General features: G+C 58.7%; 2 protein-coding genes across 4 annotated transcripts in view; both read right to left on the reverse strand.

The window, feature by feature from the left end:
- PHF2 (PHD finger protein 2) overlaps positions 1–2,904 on the reverse strand; it is a 67,284-nt gene extending 64,380 nt beyond the window's left edge. Inside the window, exon 1 of one of the 2 annotated variants that reach the window (XM_072842086.1) lies at positions 2,748–2,904. In XM_072842086.1, coding sequence (XP_072698187.1) covers positions 2,748–2,845 — 98 coding nt within the window. In that variant the 5' untranslated portion in view covers positions 2,846–2,904. Of the gene's footprint in view, positions 1–1,312; positions 1,459–2,747 lie in introns of those variants that run through there. The other variant, XM_072842095.1, reaches the window with a different exon arrangement.
- A 9,519-nt stretch (positions 2,905–12,423) lies between these two features.
- FAM120A (family with sequence similarity 120 member A) overlaps positions 12,424–14,956 on the reverse strand; it is an 87,307-nt gene continuing 84,774 nt past the window's right edge. For both annotated transcript variants that reach the window (XM_072842127.1, XM_072842118.1), the window contains one exon: positions 12,424–14,325. In XM_072842127.1, the coding sequence (XP_072698228.1) occupies positions 14,014–14,325 (312 nt within the window). In that variant the 3' untranslated portion in view covers positions 12,424–14,013. The remainder of the gene's footprint in view (positions 14,326–14,956) is intronic.

The raw sequence follows: 14,956 nt of genomic DNA on the forward strand, positions 1-14,956 counted from the left end.
GGACAAGTTGGAGCCTGCCGCCGTTTAACGGTTATGTTTATTTTTACAGTACCTCTCCTGCAAGTTACACTAATGTGCTATTTCAGGGAATGATACAAAATTTCCTTCTAAAAGAAATATTCAGGAGACTGAAATGCACCCTTGGTCCTGGAACAGAGCAGGAGCAGTCAGGGAAAGTCAAACCTGGCTAACAGCCCGCTGGGGCCTGCCCCATGCTTCTGCCTCAGTTTCTGTGCTTGTTGCATAGTCTGCCATGATGCTACCTTCAGAGGAAGCAGGTTGACGGGTCTATGGACACGGAACCACTTTGGTAACTCTTTTAAGTCCAAAATTCTCAAAAATAAAAAGTTATAAAGTTTTCAAAAATGAGTTGAGGCACGCCTGGATGGCTCAGTCAGGAAAGCGTCCAACTCTGGATTTGGGCTCAGGTCGTGAGTTTAAGCCCTGAGTCGGGCTCCGCACTCACTATGGAGCCTGCTTAGTTTAGGTATCCCTGCACCCTCTCCTCTCTAAAAAAAAAAAAAAAAAAAAAAAGAAAAAGAAAATAAAATGAGGCGAGCTGTCGAACCCCAAGTAAACAAGAGGATGGGGAGACATGGATCTGGAGAGTCTGGGGCAGCACAAGCAGCATATGGCACCCTCTCATCACAGAAGAGGGGGTCTGTGCAGGGGCAAGGAGGAAGGGTGCCCAGACCCACCCCTGGATCCTGTGAGCCCCATCTCGGCACCTGCCCCAAGTCCCCAGGGAAAGCTATGTCATGACTCATTTCTGAAAGGCCCTTGACAATGTGCCCAGGGCAGGAGAGGAGCACGGCCCCGTAGACACCAGGGCCACCCCATGTGCGGAGCAGTGACTCCAGGCTGATGAACTAACCTGTGCCTACACTGGATCAAATCAAAGCCCTCCCCTGAGAAATGAGGAGTAAGGAGATAAGGCTAAACGTACCCTGGCCAGTCCAGCAGATCCACCAGCTCTCAGCCCCTCTGCCCGGTCTGCCCCCCCACCACTGCTGGGTTCCCCCCCAACCCCACACCCCCGTCTCAAAGTCTAGTTCAGACCTGGCCTGCCTTCCCAACCTGGCAGAGAGGGCTCCTCGCAGCACAAGGTCTTTCCAGGCCTTCCATGAGGCCTGGGCACCCAGGCAGCTCAGTAGGCCCTGGGAGAGGAGGGGGAGGAGGGGGAGGAAAGAAGGAGGGGGAGAAGGTGCAGGAGGGGGAGGAGGGGAGGGCCCCCATAGGCTGGCAGCTCAGGGTCAGCTTCTCAGCATCTCTGGAACTGAGTAGCCCTGAAGGATCAGGTGGCAGCTCTCACCCTTGGTCCGGCCATGAACTTGGAAGGGATGCCAGCTGGTGGGTGTGCATGCAGGACCGTCCTGGAGAGTCCAGAGGCAGCCCCCACACACCTCTGTCTGCCCCGGGTCTCTGCAGCCCTGGGAATCCACAGGCAGAAAGGCAGCCCCCGAGGCCCCCTGGGAATTCAGGAGGTGTCCCTGCCCACACCAGTGCCCCCCCCTCGTCCCGGGGTCCCTGCCACAGGCATTGCGCTGCCCCTCTCCACCGCCTGGTACTGACCAACCAGATGTGGTCCTGTCACATCTGGCTGCCTGGCTCCCCAACCTGGGAACCAGCGGAGCTACTGGCCCATCCACCCTTCAGGGGAGCGGGAGAGCCAGGGACTTGCAGACCACCCACCAGCACACACTCCTGGTCGCCCCAGCCCGGCTGGTGGAGCCCCGGAGGGCACGGGCCCTGGCCATCCCTGGCCACCCCTGGCCGGCCCTGGCCCCTGTCCTGTCCAGGCCCAAACACGTGAGAACCTGTTGGAGCAGTTTGGGCACCGTGAGCATCTCTTCTTCCTCCTCCCCACTTACTTCTGGGTGGGAAGGGGCCTCGCTCTGAAAACTAGGCCCGGGGCCAGGTCACAGCCAGGGGCCCAGGCCGGCCTGCGGCACCCACCCGGCCCCGAGAGCACAGGTCAAGTCGAACCGGGCGCCCCCCAGCAGAGGGGGGAGCAGGAGAAGGGGGGCCCAGCCCGGCACCCCCCACGGAGCCGTGGGGTCACCCACCCCGCGGGCCAAGGAAGTGGGGTGCGGGGGGAACCCGCCGCCCCCCCGCGTGCACACGCACACACACGCGCGCGCGCACACACACACACACACACACCGGCCCGCGTCCCGGGCTCCGGCTCCGCGGCGGGGGTGGGCGCGCCGGACCCCCCCCCCCCCGGGCCGCCCTCCCGCCGCGGCCGCCCCCCACCCTCCCCCCGGCCCGGCCGCCGCTCGCGCCTCTCCGGGGCCCGCGCCCGCGCCGGGAAAGTTCCTGCAACTTCGCGGGGGAGGCGGCGGGCCGGGCCTGGGCCTGGAGCCGGCCTCCCCGCGGCCCCGCTGTCACCGCCGCCCGCGGCGCCCCAACTTCCCGGCGCGGCCCCCGGCCCGCTTTGTGCGCCGCGCGAGGGGCGCCCGCCCGCCCGGCCCCGGCCCCCGCCCCGGCCCCCGCCCCGGCCCCGGCCCCGGCCCCCGCCCCGGGCACAAAAGGGCGCGCGGCCGGCGGGCGGCGGGGGCCTGCGGCCGGCGGGCAGGGGCGGGCAGCGGCGGGCGGGCAGCGGCGGGCGGGCGAGCGGGCGCGCACCGGGGCCGGGGCCGGGGCCGGGGCCGGGGCCGGGGCCGGGGCGGCGGGGAGGGGGCGGCGGGGCGGGGGCGGCGAGGCCGGGGCGGCGGGGCCGGGGCGGCGGCGGGCCGCGCGCTCACCTGCCGTGGAACCAGTCTTTGCAGGCGTCGCACTCGATCATGAAGCGGGTAACGTCGTAGGGCAGCCGGCACACGCAGTACACGGGCACCGTCGCCATGTTCGCGCCGCCCGCCCGCCCTCGGCCCGCGCTGCGCTCCGGGTCGGGCCGGGCGGGCCGGGCGGGCCGGGCGGGGGGCCGGCGGCCGGGCCGGGGCCGGGGCCGGGGCCGGGGCCGGGGCCGGGACGGGGCCGGGGGCGCACGACAGCCCGCGCGCACCCGGCCGGCGCGTCCACACAAAGCGGGGCGCGCGGAGCAGGGCCGCGCCGGGAGCCGCCCGCCGGCCCCGGGGCGCAGGGCGCGAGTGTGCGCGGGGCCGGGCCGCGCGCGGGACACAAAAGGGAATGGACGCGCGGGGGCGGCGGGCGGGGAGCCGCGGCCCCACCGAAGGGACCCCCGGCCGCCGAGCGGCCTCTACGTCAGCGCCCCGGGTGGCGCCGCCTCCGCCCGCCGGCCTGGGCCGCCGCTCCTGCCGAGGAAGGCGGGCCGCGGACCGGGGGAGAAGGCGGGCCGGGGACCTGCCGGGTGAAGGTGGGCCGGGGGAGCCGGGCGGGGGGGGGCGGGGGGGAGAGGGAGGGGTGAGGGGAGCCGGGGGGGAGAGGTGGAGTGGGGGGCTGTGGGGGAGAGGGAGGGGCGGGGGGGCCGTGGGGGAGAGGGAAGGGTGGGGGGGAGAGGGAGGGGTGAGGGGACCCGGTGGGGGAGAGGTGCGGAGGGGGAACCCATGGGAGACCCCATGGGAGAGAGGTAGGAATGGGGGCAGTTTGTGGGGGGAGAGAGGAAGGGGGGACCCTGGGAGAGAGGTGGGGTGGGGGAGCCCATGGGGGACCCGGTGGGGGAGGAGGGATGAAGGAACCAGGACCGGCCTGGGAGGGGGAAGCAGGGCACAGGGGGGAGCCCCTGCTGTGGGGAGAGCCCTTGCACCATGTCCTTCCCGACAGGCGGCCAAGGAATAATGTGGCCGCGACCTTCGAGCAGAGGGACATGCCCATTGGTGTCTCCCGCATGTCCCCCCCATCCCTGTTCCCTGACCCAGGGTTCAGCTGCCCACACAGGACCCCTGTAGGAGTGCTCAGTCCCTGCAGAACGGCTGACATAGGCTCCCTGCCCTGGAGCCCGGCCACCCATCCATGTGGGCCCCCCCCCACCACGACACCCAGGATCGTGCTACAGGCCCCCAAGATGCTGCTGCCTGGCTCCGGGCCCTGTGGCCTCCTGGGTGGTCAGGCTCCTGTGAGGGTGCCCCGTGCCCCTCTGGGGGTGCACTAGGGAGCCTGCCTATGCCCTGTGCCCTCCTCCTGAGGGTGCCAACTCCCCACCCAGGGCCTCCTGCCCCACCTGTGGCGACTCAGCGAAGCCCTCCCTCCTCTGGGGCTAGCGCGCCTGACATGGTCACCCACCATCCCCAGTGAGGGGGGCCTGGCTGCAGCCTGGCAGTGCCCCGGCTGGGGCGGTGGGTGGGGGGGAGAGTGGAGAAGACACTGGGGACTGAGCACCCATATCCCCCACCTGAGCCACCGTGGCCACTCGGCCCTCTCCATCCCTCCTGGGCCAGGCACACAGGGCCCCAGGAAGCACCTGCCGTTGCCCTGGGTGAAGTAGTGCAGGTGGGGGAGCTGCATGTGCAAGGAGGCTCGAGGGCCTGGGCGCGGTGGCCTGGGCGCGGCTGGGTGACGGTCCCCCCCCATGGTGCTGACTCGCTCACAGCAGCACTGTCCACCTCCACCCCTGCCGTCCAGCAAGGCCAGAGACTCCTGGAGGCCCCTTGGGGCCAGGGAGGCCACCCCCACTGGGCAGCCCTGCCCGATTACAAATGACAATGTCACCAGCGCTGGTCAGAGGCTTTCCGGGTGCTGTGCTTCGTCGTTTGTAGCACCCGGCAGCCAGGGAAGCACGGGAGCAGGCACACAGGTGGGTGTCACAGGGCCACTGAGGCTGGGAGCAGGAAAGCCCCCCGGAGGGGAGGGACCATTCCCGTCACCCACCCCTGCCCATCCGCTCACGTCGCAGCGTCTGGAAGGCTCTGCACACGTGCTCTTCTGCTCCTCGAAGGTCTTCGGAGGCTGCGAGCTGACTGCACATAAAGTAAGCACCACAGGGGCCCCAAAGGCTCTGCGTGCTCACCCTCCAGAAAGCCCGCCTCCCCTCCCCATTCTCCTGTCTCTCCCTCATTTCCTCAGCTGCGCGTTGAGCACCTGCTGTATGCCCTGCCATGTTGCAGCGCCCACATTCCTGCTGTAAAGGGCATGGTGACACGTGTCCCACTGCCCTGGGGGGACCAGCACAGAGGGGAGGGCCTGTATTGACCCAAGCTCACAGGCCACACAGAGGGGGGACCCAGGAAGCAGGGGGCGGTGGCCTAGGGAGGCAGATGTCCCCTCCCACTGCGGCTTTTCCACATGGTCGGCTCTTGGCCTCCGCAGCCACCACAGCCACCACGTTCCTGGGGGCACAGTCCACTTCCCTCCACGCCCGGCACACGGGGGATGCATCTGTGTAAGCATCAAGACCTCAGCACCCCCGAGGGGCCCCAGGAGGGTGGGCACCTGCAGCCAGCCTCGAGGGCAGGCCCTGCTGTCACCTCCTGGCCCAGGGGATCCCTCCCTGTCCACAGGGTAAGCAAAGGTGGGCTGGCCGCTCAGCACAGTGACACAGGCTGCGGCTCACCAGCTGGCCCTCTCCAGGGCATAGCCCTGTGGCAGGAAACGCGCCCTGTCATGCAGCCATCACCCCTGCAACTTCTGTCTTCCCACCGAAATCCCGGTCCAGGTAAACACTGCCCACCCACCCCACCCCCATCCCGCCCCACTGCCCACCACCCTGCTCCCTGTGTCCGAGCACTTGACTGCTCTGGGGGCTGGTGGCGGTGGGGCCTGTGCAGACAGGCCCTGTGACGGGCTCACTCCACGGGCTCCAAGCCCTCCGGGCTCACCCAAGCCACAGCAACTATCAGGACTCCCTTCCTTCGTAAGACAGGGTGCTGGTCCCTCCTGTATCCAACCCATGCCTCACATGTGCAGCACTGTTCAAGGACTCCCGGCTTGTTCCCACTGTTTGGCTGTCGGGAATGATGCTGCTGTGAACGTGGGCATGCAAATACCTGTTTGTGTTCCTGCTTTTACGTGTGTGTATCTGGCAGTGGGCTTGGTCAATCATACAGTGTGTCTCTCTCACACCCTTTGAGGGGCCTCTGCACGGTTCTCCAGAACGGCTGCACCGGTTTGTGTGTCCACCAATGGCACGAGGGCTCCCCTTTCTCTGCATCCTTGCCAACACCTGTTGTCTGGTTGTGTGTGTGTGTGGTGTGCTCACTACTGCTGTCCTAATGTGGCTGCAGTGCTATCTGTGGGGTTGGGTTTTTTTTTTTTTTTTTGAAGTAAAAATTTTTATTTTGATTTTTCAATGTGCAGTTCAATGTAATGCTTGTTTTGGGTGGCAAAAATTTGAATCCTTGTGGTTTCGATGTGCATTTCCCTAATGAGTAATGATGTTGGGCATCTTCTCGTAGGCTTATTAGCCATCTCTATATTTTCTTTGGGGAAATGTCCACTTGAGTCCTTTACTCATTTTTGATTTGGGCTGTGTTTTTTGGTTTAGTTGTAGGTGTTCTTTATATATTCTGGATATTAATCTCTTACCAGATAGATGTTTTCTCAGTCAGTCATCTTTGCACATTGTTGATATATCATATCCTTTGATGCATGAACTTTTTAATTTTGAGGAAATCCAGTTCAACTATTTTTTCTTCTTTGTTGCCTGCACGTTTTGACTACACATCCAAGAAATCATCACCAAATCCAGTGTCCTGAAGATCGATCCTGTGTTTTAGGTTTAGGCTTTTGATGCATTCTTCGTTAATTTTTGTATTGGTATTAGTAAGAGTCAACATCCTGCTTTCACTTGCAGAGACACAGTTTTCACAGCACCATGTGTTGAAAGCGCTCTTCTTTTCCCATTAAACGATCATGGCACCCTTGTCAAAATCCATTGACCATTTATTTCCAGGCTTTTTGTTGTCATTCATTGGTCTGTATGTCCAGACTTAGGCCACACTGTGTTGATTTCTGTAGCTTTGTAGTAAGTTTTAGAATCAGGAAGCATGGGCAGCCCTGGTGGTGCAGCGGTTTAGTGCTGCCTTCCGCCCAAGGTGTGATCCTGGAGACCCTGGATCGAGTCCCATGTCGGGTTCCCTGCAAGGAGCCTGTTTCTCCCTCTGCCTGTGTCTCTGCCTCTCTGTGTGTGTGTCTCTATGAATAAATAAGTAAAATCTTTTTTTTCTTTTTTTTTAAGATTTTTATTTTTATTTATTTATGATAGACATAGAGAGAGAGAGAGAGGCAGAGACACAGGCAGAGGGAGAAGCAGGCTCCATGCCAGGACCCTGACACGGGACTCGATCCTGGGACTCCAGGATCGCGCCCTGGGCCAAAGGCCGGCGCGAAACCGCTGAGCCACCCAGGGATCCCCAAATAAATAAAATCTTAAAAAAAAATGTTTAGAATCAGGAAGCATGAACCTCCAACTTTGCTCTTTTTCATTTCACATCTTCTAGGGTCCTTACATCTTCCTCTGAATTTGATGATTGAATTCTCCATTTCTGGAAAAAAGGGCTATTAAAATTTTGACAGGGACTGCATTGAATTGGCAGGTCATTTTGAGTAGTATTGCCATCTTAACAATGTTAGTACTCTGATCCATGGACGTGTGATGTGTTTCCGTTTATTTGTGTCTTACTGCTTTCCGTGATGTTTTATACTTTTCAGCACACAAATCTTTTGTCCCCTTGCTGAAGTGTATTTCTAGGTTGTTTCTGGAGGGGAGGGGGTTCTTTGTTATTGTTGATTTATAAATGGGATTGTGCGCCTTGGTTTATTCTTAGTGTATGGAAACAAAACTGATTTTTATGTGATTTAATTTCTGTGACTTTGCTGAATTTATTACTTCTAACAGTACTTTGTGGAGTCTTCTGAGTTCCTAAGTTTTGATGATTTTACATAAAATCATGTCCTTGGTGGACAAAGATAATTTTACTTCTTTTGTCTAATTTGGATGCTGTTTTTTATGCACACACAATTGCTCTGCCTAGAACTTCCAATATTGTGTTGAACCGAAGTGGTAAAAGTGGCCTCTTTCTCATTTCTGATCTTAGGGGAAATACTTTTTTTTTTTACCTTTTTTTTTTTTTTTTTTTTTTAGCTTTTTCACCATTGAGTATGATGTTTGCTTTGGGCTTTTTATATGTGGCCTTACTATGCTGAAAAAATTTCTTTGTATTCCTTGTTTGTTGAGCACTTTTATCATGACAGTGTGTTGAATTTTGAAAAGTGCTTTTCCTGCGTTGGTTGAGCCAATCCTGTGGGCTTTACCCCTTTGTTCCGTTAGCGTGGTGTCACAGGGAGTGAGCTGGAGACTGAGCCATCCTTGCATTCCAGGAACCACTTCTACTTGGCTGGGGTGTACCATCTTTCTAACTCAGGAGTGCATGCAGTTTCCTGGTATTTGCTGAGAATTTTGCCTCAAGGTTCATGAGGGTTGTTTTCATAGCTCTCTTTTCTTGTAGAGTCTTTGGCTTTGGTATCAGGGCCATGTTGGCTTCAGGGAAAGTGTTAGGGAAGTGTTCCCTCCTCAACATTTGGGGAGAATTTAAGGATTGGTAGTCACTGGTTTCTAAATTAAATCCGTGGCAGCGTTCACCAGTGAAGCCAGGTGGTCCTGGGCTTTTGCTGGGAGGCTTTTGTTTTTGTGGGGTTTTTTTTTTAAGATTTTATTTATTCATGAGATACACACACACAGAGGTAGAGAGAGGCAGAGACACAGGCAGAAGGAGAAGCAGGCTCCATGCAGGGAACCTGACAGACTTGATCCTGGGTCTCCAGGATCATGCTCTGGGCTGAAGGCCGTGCTAAACCTCTGAGCCACCCAGGCTACCCCATGCTGGGAGGCTTTTGATCACTGATTCAGTCTCTGTAGTAATTACAGGACTATGAGATGTCCTATTTCTTCACAATTCAGCTTGGGCAGGTTGTGCGTGTTGAGGGGTTTGCCCATCCATCTAGGTTGTCTACTACATCAGTACACAGCAGGTGCAGGGTTTATAGCGGTGACCCAGGCAGACACATCCCACCTCCAAGAAGCTCAGGTGCCAGAGCAGATGCCAGGCAGTAATGCTTTGGGGGTGGGAGATGTCAGAAAGGAGCTACTAGTTTGGGGTTGGATGTGTGCTTTTGTAACACAGGAAGCCACCCGGTAAATGCCAGGAGAGTTGTCAGAGCAGGCCCTTGGGAGATGTGGCCCAAGCCAATCTGGTCCAGAACCCAATGAAATGAACATTGACCCATGGGGACTTTGGAAGCCTTGTGGGTTTTTCTGGTAGGTAATGAGTATGCTCTTCTGGTTGACCATCTCTGGGATGGCCCTGTGATGTTTGGAATCAGGAAGTTTGTAGACAAAAGCCCCTCAGCCCAGCGACTCTGTAATTTACCATCCAAAATGGTGCTGTTAATAAAACAAAAGAACAGGGCAAACCGGTTACTCTGGGAAAACCGGCACCAGGGTGACACATAACCCACACGTGGGTCAGTCAGGGTGGAGAGATGGGTCTCTACAAACACCAGGAGTAAATTGGAGTGACAAAGCCTGGGTAGGTCTGCTGTGGTGCCACCAGGTCTTAGCACAGTGGGCCAGGGCCATCGCAGGCGGTGTCCTGAAGCAACTAGCACTCTGCCTGGGGAATTTCCAGCCAGCCCCCAGTGGACTTCCCAAGATGTCACTGCGCAGTCCAGTACACAGCACAGGGTGACATGCCTGGTGCAGAGTCTGCTTTGCCTTGTGTTCAGGTCCTGGCTGAGTGAGATGCTGGTGAGAGGTAGGGCGGAGGCCTAGTTGGCAGCAGCCAGGGGCCCTCGTGGTGACAGCAGAGCAGCCTCTGCAAGGCTCGCTCCACCAAGTGGGGAGGAAGGAGCAAAGACTGAAAGGCGTACATTAGGTATTGCACAAAGGATCCACAGCAGAGTAAGATGGCTGGGAGAGAGCCACTCCGAGGGCAGGCATCAGGAGAGCCAGGGTCCTGGGCCCGCCCACGCAGGGTGGTGAGAGGCCTCCTCAGGAGCCAGGAGCACAGAGGGCGAGGACGTGTCTGCAGCTCCCCTTGCACGTGCAGGGGCTAACAGGCGAGGGTGGGAGCGGTCAATTAGTTCTTAAATGTCTGCCCCTGCATGGGTTTTGAAGGTCAAAAAAGCCAGGATATTAATCTGTTGACTGGACCCCCGGACCAACTGAGGGCACGTTAAGATACAAGAGAAAACATCGTCGTGGGAGCGGGTCCGGGAAACCCGAAGCCCGCTGTGCCATCCCACCGGCCAACCTGCGCCTCCCGCCCCTCGGCCAGCCTTCCAGTGAGGAGACAAGACGGCGCCCCACAACCCCGGGCAGCGGCTTCTCCCCTCACCTGTGGGATGAGCTCCTGGCCGCCCTGGCCCTGAGCCCGACCTGGCTCTGCAGACCGCCGTCCTCCCCACCCCAGCAGCCCGTCAGCCTGTTGTTTCTGGTGTCCTTAGCTGATACAGCCTCATGTACACACACCTGCACTGCGCCCCGAAAGGTAAGTGCCACGGAAGTGCGGCCTCTGCCGCCCTCGGAGTCTGGGGCCCTCGAGCCGGGCAGGCACCGCCATGTGCAGCCACACTGGGCAGGCACGCGCACGGCCACAGGGAGGGGCTAGGGTCACAGCGGAGTGCAGAGTGGTGGGGAGCCACCAGGGTGCTGCCGGGTGCGAGGCCGGGTGCGATGCCGGGCGCAGTCCGCCGCCGAGGTCCCCAGGCGTCCGTGGGCAGCCTCCCCAGGGACCGCTCCCGGTCTGAGCGCACTCTGGGAAGTTACTGCAATAAACCTGTTACTTTTGCAACAAGATCTACGAGGGCTCATTTCTACGGAGGAAAACGAGAAACGGCGGCCACGGGGTGTACGACCCGCTCGGGGGCAGCGGCCGGCAGGGGAGGGGACGGCGCGCGCGCGGGCGGCAGGGGGCCGCCCCGCGCACAGACCGGAAGTGTTCGCGGCCCAGCCTCACGCACAGGCCGGAAGTGCTCGCCCCCCTGATCCGCGCATAGGCCGGAAGCGCCCGCGATCCCGCCCTGCTCCGAGCACAAGCCGGAAGTGCACCTCGCCCCGCGCGCAAGACGAAAGCGCCCGCGGCCCCGCCCAGCCCGACGCAAAGGCCGGAAGCGCTTAAGGCCTCGCGCGGTCCAGAGCACAGGCCGGAAGTGCTCACAGCCCGGCCCCAGCACAGGTCGGAAGCGGCGCAGGCCCCGCCCCGCACACAGGCCGGAAGCGGCGCAGGCCCCGCCTCGCGCACGGGCCGGAAGCGGGCCAGTACTCCGAGCCGCCCGCAGGGTTTGTCGGCAACTGCGGGCTGTGCGGCCTTGGAGACGCCAGAGCGGCGGCGGGGCGGGGCGGGGCGGCAGGGAGCCCGGGTGAGGGCTGACGTGGGCAGCGGCGACCGCGGCACTCGGTGCGCTCTACTGGGTCTCCTGTGTGTCAGCGGGGCTCTCCCCACCCGCCCTCACCCCACTCCCGAGCTCTAGGTGCCCCCGCAGCCCCTGCCCCCGGAGCCCCGGGCGTCCTCCCGCGCACCGCCTGCCCCCGGAGCCCCGGGCGTCCTCCCGCGCACCGCCTGCCCCCGGAGCCCCGGGCGTCCTCCCGCGCTCCCCCTGCCCCCGGGGCCCAGGGCGTCCTCCCGCGCTCCCCCTGCCCCCGGGGCCCAGGGCGTCCTCTCGCGCTCCCCCTGCCCCCGGGGCCCAGGGCGTCTTCCCGCGCTCCCCCTGCCCCCGGGGCCCCGGGCGTCCTCCCGCGCACCGCCTGCCCCCGGGGCCCCGGGCGTCCTCCCGCGCTCCCCCTGCCCCCGGGGCCCCGGGCGTCCTCCCGCGCTCCCCCTGCCCCCGGAGCCCAGGGCGTCCTCCCGCGCTCCCCCTGCCCCCGGAGCCCAGGGCGTCCTCCCGCGCTCCCCCTGCCCCCGGGGCCCAGGGCGTCCTCCCGCGCTCCCCCTGCCCCCGGGGCCCAGGGCGTCCTCCCGCGCTCCCCCTGCCCCCGGGGCCCCGGGCGTCCTCCCGCGCACCGCCTGCCCCCGGAGCGCAGGGCGTCCTCTCGCGCTCCCCCTGCCCCCGGAGCCCAGGGCGTCCTCTCGCGCTCCCCCTGCCCCCGGGGCCCCGGGCGTCCTCCCGCGCACCGCCTGCCCCCGGAGCCCCGGGCGTCCTCCCGCGCTCCCCCTGCCCCCGGGGCCCCGGGCGTCCTCCCGCGCTCCCCCTGCCCCCGGGGCCCAGGGCGTCCTCCCGCGCTCCCCCTGCCCCCGGGGCCCCGGGCGTCCTCCCGCGCTCCCCCTGCCCCCGGAGCCCAGGGCGTCCTCCCGCGCTCCCCCTGCCCCCGGGGCCCCGGGCGTCCTCCCGCGCTCCCCCTGCCCCCGGGGCCCCGGGCGTCCTCCCGCGCTCCCCCTGCCCCCGGGGCCCAGGGCGTCCTCCCGCGCTCCGAGCTCTAGGTGCCCCCCGCAACCCCTGCCCCGGGGGGCCTCCCGAGCTCCCCTCCCCAGCCCTCCCCCGTGCACACTCCACAGTCCCCGCACTCGGCGCCATTCAGAAGCCACGCCGTGCTTATACTAAAAGAATAAAGATTTTTATTAAGCATTGTAAGTTGCATTCGATAGCCTCCGGAACAGCACGCCACGACCCACCTACAATCAGTCAGACCCAACAGCAGTTCATTCTTGCACAATCCATGAGTTAGGGCAGAACTCCCTTCAACTTACAGTAAGATCCTACTCAGGTCTCGCGGGCAGGGACTGGGGAATTACATCTCATTTCTGATCACTAATGTGTGATGAAGAGCATCAGGAGAATTATATGAAAACGAATAAGAAGTGATTCTGATTTCAAAGTACATTGTTTGGAAACAGTAACAAAAACATCAAAATGATATAAGTATACCTGCTTCTACTAAATTCTTGATGGGAAAGTTCTCAAGAACAAGCAATTTGTTTCCTGCTACAGAAGGGGGGGTTGTTTTTTTTTTGTTTTTTTTTTTTAAGATCAAAGGGATTTTTTTTGTTTTTCACAGAATTTCATATTTTGCTAATATGAAGGCATAAAACAGCAACAAAGAACAATAATGCATACAGCAGTGAGTACACCAGGGTAATGTTGATATCTGAAACAGCTAGATAATTTTTGGGGGGGTTTTAGAATAAATGCAACAGAGGTCAATAATCACAAAATTTTAAGGTTAGAGCAAGATCAGTCAATGACTAAACAGAGTTAACATCTTTTATAGGACTATTACTGATTATTAGCATTTTGTTTTGCAAATGGGCACATACTGGTAAGAATGGAAGGACAATAACATGCATAATATTAACTACACACTTTAAAAATTATGAACCATGCAGAAGGTTAGCTCAAGTAGTAGCACTAATGGTCTACATCCGATTCAAAACCACATAGTTCATTGATCACAGATGCATGGTATTAAGTCACAAAAAGTTTCAGAACACATTGTGTTGATTTTGAAAGGTCATTTGCATCTTCTATGATTTCAACTTTATCTCCATTTAACTTGCTTGTAAAGTAAGTATGATGTACTGCATATTTAAAATCAGCAGAACGGCAATATTACTCTATAATTTTTTAGTTTTGATAGTTGCACTTTTTCTTTTAACACAAAAGAACCACATCAACAGTGATGAGATTTAAGTAAGAAAGAAAAACTGTGGTGTGCCTTATTTCTTTCATAATCATAAAATCAAAGCCTTAGACAAAGCTTTCTTGTGAACAGTAATGCAAAATCAAAGATAATGGCATACATATGGTGCCAAATGCTAAAAATGATATTTTAAGCTATATATAAAGACTGCCAAAATTTGTTTTCTTTATAGTTCAAGAAACACAACTATAGGCTTTTGTCATAACCAGTTTAAACTTTGTGTGTACTTCATTTTAAGTGTGGGAGTCAAATGCTCTTCATTTTCTTTCTCTCTTTTTGTTTTATTGTAGCATTTTGACTACAACTGGTTAAAACTAAAAATGTGTTGTTTAAATCTCTGATATCAAAGAGGGATCCGAATTTCCAAAGTCCTCATTTTTCTCTTACGGAAAGGAAAAAATGTACATAACTGTAGGCTCTCTTTCTCTCCAGATATTCCTGAATCCTACCCTTCCAGCATCCTTCACCCTCTATAAAAAATAAGTTTACTCTTCTTTCTTTAAGACAGCAGCCTCCAGAGCATCGGCTCTGCGGCAAGCACTGTCTGTACTTAGTGCATTTAAATGAGGATTTGTATTGCACATCTTAGAGTCATTGTTCAAGGCACTTTCCGAGTGGCTGGGGGCCCTGGCATCGCCCGCGCTCCCGTTCATCTGGGGAGCAGGCTTCTCCTCAGCCACCGCTCCGTTTTCGGCCAGGGACCCATCTGAAGACACGGCAGACGACTTGGATTCCCCGGATCTTGACTTCAGTTCTTTGGCCACTTCTTCTGCTGAAGCAGCATAAGGAGGCTTGCCCTGGTCAAAATCAAGGACAACACATGATAAAGCAGCTGTGACCCAAGAATGGGGGTGGGGCGAGGGTGCCTACCGAGGCCTGATAACGCCTGTTTCATACTGGATAGCACAACACGCTGCGTGGGTGTGTACTGAGCTCTCGGACCTCCTGCAGAGGGCACAGTCCCAAATCTCTATACTCTCCATGACTGCGCACTCCCCCACTCTTCTCTCCATACTCCCCTCCCCATCTATACTCTCCACAGTCTGCATATACCATCGTCCGTACACTGCATGTATTTATGGTTTGTGTGCTCTCTGTCCTCTGTGCTTCAGCAGGTGCATGTATTCTCTATATAAGCCCCATACGTCCTACGTACTCCTGGGTCTATCCTTCATGTAGTCTGCGTAATCTATACACTCAGTGTGTGCATTCTGTCGCTACAGTCTATACCGTCTACACTCCACACTCTCTGTAGCCTGTGGCTTCTATAGTCTAGTCTGTACTCTATGTGGTCCACACAGTCTCCATACCATCTACACTCTCCACACTCTGTAGCCTATGGCCTCTAGAGTCTAGTCTGTACTATCTGGGGCCCACAGTCTCCATCCTGTCTACACTTCACTCTCTGTAGCCTGTGGCCTCTGTAGT

Source organism: Canis lupus, chromosome 1 (assembly GCF_048164855.1).
Source record: "Canis lupus baileyi chromosome 1, mCanLup2.hap1, whole genome shotgun sequence".
NCBI lineage: Eukaryota > Metazoa > Chordata > Mammalia > Carnivora > Canidae > Canis > Canis lupus.